Consider the following 9,532-nt stretch of genomic DNA (forward strand, 5'->3'; position numbering starts at 1 on the left):
TGCAAAGATTGGAGAGAGAGAAAATCCGAACATGTGAATCTGGTACATGTGATTGGAAAAATGCAGTTTATTTGGAGGCCTAGCGGATCGGATCACGTAATGGATTGCGTTAACATCGAATGATCAGATAATGAATACCATCAACTCGGGTCATCGAGCGAGAAAGTTACTGATTAAGACATTAGATTTTCTTTGAGAGTATCCCCCCCTCTCACTCTCTTGTGTGGAGATTTCTTGCAATCTACGTTGGATTGCGACAGTACTAGAAACTTCCGACCAAGAAACCATCCACAAGCAAGAAGCCAAGTGTTCACTTTTTAGAACGTTAAACTCATGGAGTCCAAATCATGCATGATATTATACATGTAAAAATATATAAATAAATCAGAAAATATATTTTCTTGTGTCATTAGAGAATAAAAGGAGATCAGAGAAGTAGTTTGCCACGAAGTAAAAATATGTCAAACTTCAATCACCCTAGTGGTCTTTCAAAATTACGACAATCTTATTCAACTCGTCAATGAGAAAAATTACGTGAATCTAATTCAACTCATAGTGAAACTTTTCTTATTCTTTGTTTTCATTATTCTTTTTTTTTTTGTGCATGTGTTGAGGGTTATCTGTCCTATATTGGATAAATAAAAAGAAAATCTAGGGGTTATAAGGGAATCGAGCTGCACTTGAATTTTTAGATTTGAGATATGTCTAATCGCTCGTAGGCTCAATAAAAATTTGCATTATATATTTACAATTTTAATAAAAAAAATCATCAAACTCCAATCACTAAGCTTCATTAAGTTTTTTCCTTTTAAATTTCTATCCACTATAAAATAACAATGTCATATATATTAATCACAATGAATAAATCAATTCCGCTTCCAAATTCGAAAGGGGTGGCTTTTAATCATGTTCAAGAATAAGATAACCAAAACAAACTAACCAAAAGAGTCAAGAGCATGTTATACATAAACAATTCGAAATCACTTCTACGTGAACTCTTACGATTCAGATCGATTACGATTCTTCAATATTTACATAGGCGAGATATACTACATAATTAAAATTTTGAAAATATCTAAAAAGATGGAGGCACTCCACTAAATTATTGCATTCTTTTAATAAATAAAAGACTTTACCTTATTATTATATTAATAAGTTAATTAATTTTGAAAACGTGGGTCCCAATTATACCTGGAGCCGAGGTGGGGGAGACAGCAAGAGGCCCGTCTCAAAACTCAAAAGACAAAGACAACCACCGGACAGATAGACACGCCCGGCCGCCGTCCGCCGTCCGCGGCCTCTCAGCCTTCCACGTGGAGGTGACACGCGTCGACATGAGGCGATGCCGTCGCGGCCAGGCTCGCTCGTCATGTGAATCTAAATCCCGGATTTGTTTGGCGGACCATCACGTTGTCAAAATCATCATATCATTACCCAACGGTAACAAGAGCAGAGGTGGCTGTGCTGTCGACGCGTGTCGTGTGGACACGTCGCAGGACAGGTCAGACCCGGCAACCCCGCCCACTTCGTTGGAAGACCGCCCAACTGGACTAGAATTATTAGGCGGGTCTAGACACGATTGTTCACAATTATTTCATCGTAATAAATTCAGATACTACCGCTGAATTTATTACCGCGATCGTTAATAAGTTACTTATAATAGTTGAGCGGAATCTGCAGTGACGGTTTAATGATAAATCAGTCGTCTTGGTGAAGTATCAAATGAATTTAGGATGATCGACTAGTTTGATAAAAGTCTCGCCGGGTCCGAATTGACAGAAGTTTTGGGATTCCAAGGAACACTCATTACTAGCTTCTTAGATATGTCTCATTCTCATCAATATCTATATATAAAGTTCACAACAATATATATGTTAATATATTATATAGAAATTAAAAGATCATAGTTAATATGGTAATTAATAACAGTATATAGTATATACGAATACAAAGAAATTATTCAAAGAAAATAATGTTTCAAATTTTCGATCACTTATTGTCATTTTATAATAAATAAAATATTCATAATTAATAAAATAAAGAATCATTTACAATTATAGGAACTTAAAAATCAATTTAAAAATCTTAAGAATTACAATTATTACACTCATGTACTTGCACATGGATTTACCTGGATCCATGGGCTTGTGGGGTGTTCATGACCCGAGAAGAATAAACTCTTTGTTATTAAAAAAAAAAAAAGATCTTATAAAAGCTTCGTTGAGTAATTTTCCATTCAAGTGATTTGGTCATTTTATCTTGAATTATTCAAATTTATAAAAACAAATATTATAAAATATCAGTTTTAATAAAGAACAAGTAATTAATTAAGTTTAAAAGTTTGATAAGCTCTAAGAGTTTTTTTCATAAAAAAAATAAATAATTTGATCTAAAAGTATTCAAATTTTAAATAAATTTGATAATTGTAATGATGGATATATTACATGAATTCATTACTTAAGAAATTTTGATATGTATTCTTCCATCATAATGTCTAAATTTACCGGATCAAACAATATAAAAAATAAACATTTACATGTTGATATAAACTATAAATTTATGCAAATTATAGTTTTCATATTTACGGGTCCAATAAACTAGTTTAGACATATAAACTCAAAGCCAACAATCCTGAACACCTAATAGAACTGCAAAACTCATCTGAATACAATAGGCCTTGACTTATTTTCTATCAATCGATAATGCTACATAACTTACAGGTTGCTGTATGGTTCTATTTGAGGTCTGTTAAATAGAAATGCTATCATTGGCAAGACTGCCTCATAGACGTTATATCAAAGAATGTCTTGAAGTATAGGCTCCGATAAAATTTTTACGAGGTGAGAAGACCGCCGGATTCCGGAAAACATCGATTGGTTTTATGCCTCGGGGATGGACTCTCTCTCTGTGGCTGTCTCTTCCTTATGCTTGTGGTTTTAGCTGGCCTGGTCATGCTGGGACCATCATAGGCTTTTACAAGTGATAAAATGGGCTCCCTTTTATGCTTTCCCAAGTTCTGGGCGGTGGGCTTTTCCAAAACATGTAAATAAACATCATTTTTCTTAGTTATAAAGGAGATCCCGAACTAAGAAGAGGATAATTACGAGAATGAAAATATAAGAGCGCGAGAAATCTTATTGTTAAGTTTCGAGAAGATGCCGCCGCACAACATTTCCATTCTCATTCTCAAAAGAGTATCATTTTTTGCATTAATCTTTCTTCAATATTATACAAAAATGTATGATAACTACTAAGGAAAAAATTTAAAAAGAATCCTCTCTCAAAATTATGTGCGGAGAAAAAGTAAAAACTTTTCCGTTATACAAATTCATGACCTGTTACAATATCTCATGATAAGGTCAATTTATAATTTTATTAGTTCTTTCTCACAATAAAAATAAAACTACCAAAAGATTTTATGGAATTTAATTTATCTCCTATTAATTGATTAATAAATATAAATTATTAACAAAATAAATGACTAATAAATAGTATTATTATAAAAAAAGATAATAAATAATATCAACGATCTAAACAAATATTCGCGCATCTAGTAAGTAAGAAATACATTGTAGGGAAAGTAGGGTCTAATCCATCAGGCGCGGCGCTCGATAGAGCCTTTCACTAACCAACGAAGAAGCCCAGGGAGCGGGCACGGTGCAACGGTCATAAATTGGAGCTGGAAGAAGTAGAAATCGGAGCGCCCCAAGCAAAAATTGGGCAAGCTCGAGGGCAGTATCGTCATTTAGACAGCCGGCTCGCGCACAAAAACACAACAAAAATTATTTGAAGAGAGCCACTTTCCCTCTCACTCTTCCCCGGTCGTCTTCTTCGTCAGTGTGCCTCTGAACTTGCTAGGGTTTCGTACTTCGATCCATCTGCTTCTCTCCTTCTCTCTTGATTCTGCAGCTCTGGTCGACCATTCTTCTCTCCGGAGAGTCTTTCGGAGCAATGGATCAGAAGCAAAGCGAGAAGAGCAGCGGTATCCCGAGGAGCTCGAGAGGATCGGAGATTGCTTCTCAGACGCCTCAGAAAACAAACGAGCCTCTACTCACTGAACCGAAGCTCCCGAAAAGGTCAGTTTCTACCTCTGGCGTCTGATTTTCCTCTGCCGTTGGCATTTTGTGCTGATTTGTTGGTAACGCTTTAGGTATAAGATCATTTCGGAGTTCTTCGATCAGATGACCTGCTCCCTGAGGTTGCTGAGTTTGTGCAAGAAGTCGCCTACATTCCGAAATGTCAGCGCTCAAGTCCAAGTTCTGACGAAGAGGTGATGGAATGCCATTGTTGATGGTCCTATGATTATTTTACCCGGCTGTTTGACAATCAACCATGGAGTCTGTCGCATTCTCCCTTGTTGGGAACATTGTAATGGTTATATATAGCTTGAACTTCAGTAATATCGTGAGCAAAGAGGTTTAGCTAGCTGCAAGTCTGAACCGAGGGCATGAGAATTAAATTCTTGATAGCAATCGAGGCTTGTGTTTTGTGCAAATTTCAGCTGCAAGCGAGCATGTTAGGATGCAATTAAGGGCTATTTTATCAATATTTTGATAATGTCAATCTTTTCTACATCCCGGAATACTTGTCGTTCTACGATTACTCATTTTCTGTTTGCTTTTCACTCTTCAGAGAATTTCTGTATGGGCATCTCGCGCAGATTAAGTATATACTTCCCGAAGCTGTACAGACAGATAAGATCCTTGTACATGACAAGAAAACTCTATGCGTGAGGCCAGACGTGAAAATCACTCTGCTGTTTGATGGCATTGATGTGCACTTGGAACGATCTAGAGTCATAGCACTGCAGGAACTTTTTGCATCCAGGCTTGAGGATTTTGTTAGTTCTCATCCGGAGGTACTTTACTAAAGCACGTGGATGGGCCATAACTATCAAATAAGAAGGTTTCAGATTGGTGGAAGTCTTTACACATTATTCACTTATTTGGTTCTCGAAACTGAAGTAAAAAGAACTGCAAGCATGCAATTGGCTCGATGGGCATAGTTTTAAGGACTTAAAATGTTGCTTTATCATGTGCAGTGCGCTCATTGGAAAAACTTCCGTATTAAGTGTGTAACTCCCGTACTTATCATATGTTGGCGGTGATGACAAAGTACACTAGATGAATCTACTGTAGAGTGCTTTCCTTATGAAGATGGTGATTGTGCATGAATCTCATCTCGAAAATCTATGATATTTTGAGTTCTCATGCATGTTCAGTGCTAACTGAGAACCATTGAGATGATATATGCACTGAAACTTATCGTTTGCTTTTTCTCCAGGCTTGTGATGTCCCAGAGGCTATGTTGCCAGAGCTCTTCAATCAAAGTTCTAAAGTATTTTCTCAGACCAATTATAGCCTAGAAGATGTTGGTGGGGATTCTATTGTACAATCTCAACCTACTCCTGAAGTTGGAAACTTGTTGGAAGTGCCTGATACCTTGCAACATGTCAGAAAGCATTTCTCAGAGGTCATTGTTCCTGCTTTGGAAAAAACAGGTCTCTTGGTATCACAAAGCCCTCCTCCACCTTCCATGCGTAACCAAGAAAGTGAAAGCAGGGGTGAGATTTGCATAGATACTGTATGTGCGGATTCTGATGTTGTAAATGGCCAAGCTGTCAATAGTGGGCAAAATGAAGTAACTCCTGAAGGTTTTCCTGGATTTACCGGCAGTACAAACTCCACCCAGTTGACCGGAACTGGTCCTTCTGTTGGTTATGTTGCTTGTGAAAGTCCTGCTGTCAAAGTTTCATCTTCTGGTGAAAATTTATCGATTGAAACACCTGCTCAATTGACTCCAAAGAGAGCAATACCCAATGGTGATGATTACCAGAAATCCACATATGGTGATGGCGATAAGTGTTTGCCTAGCCATAAGCCCACGAAAAGATCTCTTAATTTCTTCGTGGAAGGTGATGGTAATGCATCGAGTTTCACTGTGGGTGAGTCAGAGAGTTGTGAACATGTTCCCTCTAACAGTATTTGTGCTACAGTACCTATAGCGGAATCGAGCATCTCTACTTCTGCAGCAGTACCTTGGCAGGTATTTCTGAGTTCTTGACGGCTTCATTTCCATCTTTTTAATGCTTGAGGTGTGCTTAAAAATGATTTTCTTTATTGTTTGTAAAATGATTGGCTTTGATCATGTCTAGGATTTTTTAACATTCTACCACTAAAAAACCATTCACCTTTTCTCGTGGAGGAAATTGCAAGCTACCTGATTTTTTTTTTCTTCCATTAATTATTCCCTTGATTTATTGGTTCCACTGGTGCAGGAGAAATGTCACGATGCTGAGGATCACATTTTCAGCCAAACAAGATCAGGAATGTGCCAGCAGATGGCTTCTTCCTTGCCTGGAACTGTTGCTGTTATAAATGATATTTCCCTGGCTGTGGGTTGCTCTTCAGTCACAAAAGAGGAGCTCCTGCATAAGATAATAATCAATAATTTTGACATTGTTGAGAGAAGTACGTGCAATCCATTTTCTGTGATTACAATTCCTGTTTTTTCTTCTATAAGAAATGTAGAAATTATGTGTCATGACATTTACTGTTCGATTTATAATGTCTTGTATTTGCAGGAGAGGCAGAAGAACAGGTTGAACTTCTTGAAAAGCTAGTCCCAGGTTGGATTTATAAGAAGTCCACACCGAGTGGAGATACTACATACAGGTTTTTACCACCCCACTCATAAATCATAATTTATCAATTCCTCCATCACTGTAGCTTTTCTTACAAGCAGCTAAATCTTTTGTTCTTTTAGTTGCCCGGATCATTGTTACATGCAGTCTGAAGTTCAATGATTTCATTTTCCCTTGCAGTGTCAAGAGAGTGTCAAGTGTCGAATCTGTACTCTCCAGGCTTTTCAGCACGTGATCATGCCACAAAAGGTAATTATCTACCTAGTCTTCCTTCCATGCATATGGAGATCGCAACGCGATATATGAGCATGTTTGGTGCAGGAAAATGGAAAAAGAATGGAATGGATTCGCTATACTGTCATGATTGCATTCCATTTCCTTTCCTCTCCATCTTTCCATAGTGTCTTCTGCATTTCTATTGTGTGAGTTATTGTCAGTATTATCATACTAGGTGATTCCATGACAGGCTCGGCGAATTTGCAGCAAAGAGGTTGCAGATTAGTATATTAATTGGCCGTGCATGTCAGTGGTGCCAGTTGATTCAGGTCCATGAGAAGTTAAGAGAACTCGGTTGTAGTTCATTTTGATGGCTTTGGTTCCTTCTCGGTTCGGGTATTGTTGAAAGGTTTAACACAACAATTGTTCCTTTTCAATCCTTCGTTGTATAGTCTCGATTTACTAATTCATTACTAGCATAAACAAGCTTGTGTTATCAAAGGAATTGCTGATATAAATGAACACTTCTCTTGCTAATCATCATTTTCAATTGAGATGACTTCTTAAACGGATCAGATGTTGATGTTGAGCTACCAGTCTTTATCAATTTGCACATTCCTCGAGTGTTGATCGAGTCTATCTTTCTAGCACATGCTTTACGAGTCAGTTGAGTCGAGCTTTCCGACAGGTTCGTACATGCTTTATGAGTCAGTTGAATCGAGCTTTCCAACAGGTTCGCACATCGAGCTATCCTAGTACATGCTTCGAGAGTTGGTTGAGTTGAAATGAGCTTTCCTAGCACGTGCTTCAAGAGTCGGTCAAGTCGAGCTCCCGGACGGGTTCTGGTAATTGAAAATAGATCCTGCAGGGAGATCTAATGCTTTTAGGGGTAAAAAAATGAGAACGTTACCTCTGAACTCAAACCCATGCCACCAGCTTCATGCATCTTCGGAAGCTGCAGCTTCTGTTGCAGCGATGTGAAACCTTACCAAACCTCAAGAAGGCTCACGCCATGGCCATAACGCTCAGCCTCCTCCCTAGGAATCAGCCCTTAGCTTGCAAGATCCTCAACTCCTACACCAAACTGGGTAGCCCGCACGAAGCCCACGGTCTTCTTCAAACACATCCAAGACCCAGACATCGTCTCATGGACTTGCCTCATTAACCTCCTCCTCCAGCTCCAGCATCCGTCTGCCGCCTTGACAGCCTTCTCGCTGCTGCTGCGCTCTGGGCTGAGACCGGATAGCTTTTCGGTCGTTGGTGGCCTGTCTGCTTGCGAGCGGAGCAGGTATTTGCTTGGCGGGAGGGGAATACATGGGATGGTGCTGAGGTCCGGATTCGATTCGGAGCCAATCGTGGGTAATGCTCTGGTTGACATGTACAGCCGGAATGGTGAGATTGGAGCAGCTGCGGTGGTGTTTGGTGGGATGTGTCTTCTTGGACGAGTTTGCTCAACGGGTTTGTGATGTGCGGTGATCTCTAGTCCGCCCTCAGGGTGTTTGACAAAATGCCGGTGAGGAACGAGGTCTCCTGGACTGCCATGATCTTGGGCTGTGTTCGAGGGGAGAGGCCGATTCGGGCATTAGAGCTGTTCAAGGAGATGAAAGATGACGGTGTGGCCGGCCCAACGGAGATAACTCTTGTGGCTGTCCTCTCTGGATGTGCCGATAATGGGGCGCTTGATCTCGGGTTGTGCATCCACGGGTATATCAGTAAAATTGGTATGACTGAGAATGTTGCCGTGACCAATGCCCTGCTAGATATGTACTCAAAGAGTGGGAGTTTGGGCTCGGCTTTGAGTTTATTTAAGGAGATGCAGTCGAGGGATGTGTTCTCGTGGACAACAATGGTATCTGCTTATGCTTCTCATGGGAAAGGAAGCTTTGCCCTTGAGATGTTTTATGCCATATTGGATTCGGGGGTCTGTCCCAATGAGGTGACATTCTTGTCGGTTTTGTCTGCTTGTAGCCATGCTGGTATGGTTCTCGAGGGTCGGGAAATATTCAGGAGAATGACCGAATTTTATGGCTTACAGCCGAAGATTGAGCATTAATGGTGCATGGTGGATCTCCTTGGTCAAGCCGGACTTTTGGAAGAAGCCCGAGAGTTTATTGATCAGATGCCAGTGAATCCTGATGCTGTCATTAAGAGGTCTTTCCTCGGTGCCTGCATTTTTCACCGGGACTTGAACTTAGCTGAAGTTGCTGGGAAGAAGTTGATGGAACAAAATTTCTTCTGGTTAGGATTTACCTACGATTCCCTGGCCAATCATTTACTGAAATAAATCTCGACTGTCATAGGCAGCACAGACAACAGAGTGCCTCCTTGCTCGGGCTTCTGCACCCTTTCCCGTTGGTATATATCAGGTTGCCATTTCTTATTCCTTAACAATTGTACAGCTTTAAAAATTGGGAATGGAGTGCTGCACTCTTATCTTCAAGCCCGATAAATTCAGTATTGCTCATCGAGATCTTCATTGTGGATTTGATCCGATGATGCTGTTCGTTAAGACTGTCAAGAATAGGACATGAAATGCAACTTCTAATCAGATTTGTCAAGCTTTGGTTCAAGTACATGCTGATAAGTTGGGCAAGGCTTACTGGCAGTCTAAAATATCCTTCGGTCTCGGTGGAAAAAGGATTGCTAGGCCCCCTATGTTTTGAACTGGATCTG

The 9,532-nt window shown here is 39.8% G+C and overlaps 1 protein-coding gene and 1 pseudogene across 2 annotated transcripts; both read left to right on the forward strand.

Moving 5' to 3' along the window:
* The first annotated feature begins 3,717 nt into the window (after positions 1 to 3,717).
* Positions 3,718 to 7,399, forward strand: LOC116189231 (CDT1-like protein a, chloroplastic). Of its 2 annotated transcripts, none has more exons than XM_031518799.1 (8): positions 3,718 to 4,076; positions 4,151 to 4,270; positions 4,633 to 4,858; positions 5,284 to 6,045; positions 6,278 to 6,470; positions 6,584 to 6,674; positions 6,824 to 6,892; positions 7,095 to 7,399. In XM_031518799.1, the coding sequence occupies exons 1-7, from the start codon at positions 3,952 to 3,954 to the stop codon at positions 6,876 to 6,878; spliced, it is 1,572 nt and encodes a 523-aa protein (XP_031374659.1). In that variant the 5' UTR covers positions 3,718 to 3,951; the 3' UTR covers positions 6,879 to 6,892; positions 7,095 to 7,399. The 2 variants fall into 2 exon arrangements, with proteins under 2 accessions (XP_031374659.1, XP_031374658.1); XM_031518798.1 differs by having other exon boundaries at positions 3,722 to 4,076; positions 7,110 to 7,399.
* Positions 7,400 to 7,615: 216 nt separating this feature from the next.
* LOC116189232 lies at positions 7,616 to 9,299 on the forward strand (annotated as a pseudogene).
* Positions 9,300 to 9,532: the final 233 nt, after the last annotated feature.

The sequence above is a fragment of the Punica granatum genome, chromosome 8 (assembly GCF_007655135.1).
Source record: "Punica granatum isolate Tunisia-2019 chromosome 8, ASM765513v2, whole genome shotgun sequence".
In the NCBI taxonomy this organism is placed as follows: Eukaryota; Viridiplantae; Streptophyta; class Magnoliopsida; order Myrtales; family Lythraceae; genus Punica; species Punica granatum.

Coding starts and splice junctions, on each gene's coding strand:
- LOC116189231 (XM_031518799.1), top strand. CDS start 3,952: ATGGATCAGAAGCAAAGCGAGAAGAGCAGCGGTATCCCGAGGAGCTCG. Junction 4,077..4,150: donor GAACCGAAGCTCCCGAAAAG/GTCAGTTTCTAC, acceptor GTAACGCTTTAG/GTATAAGATCATTTCGGAGT. Junction 6,046..6,277: donor CTGCAGCAGTACCTTGGCAG/GTATTTCTGAGT, acceptor CCACTGGTGCAG/GAGAAATGTCACGATGCTGA.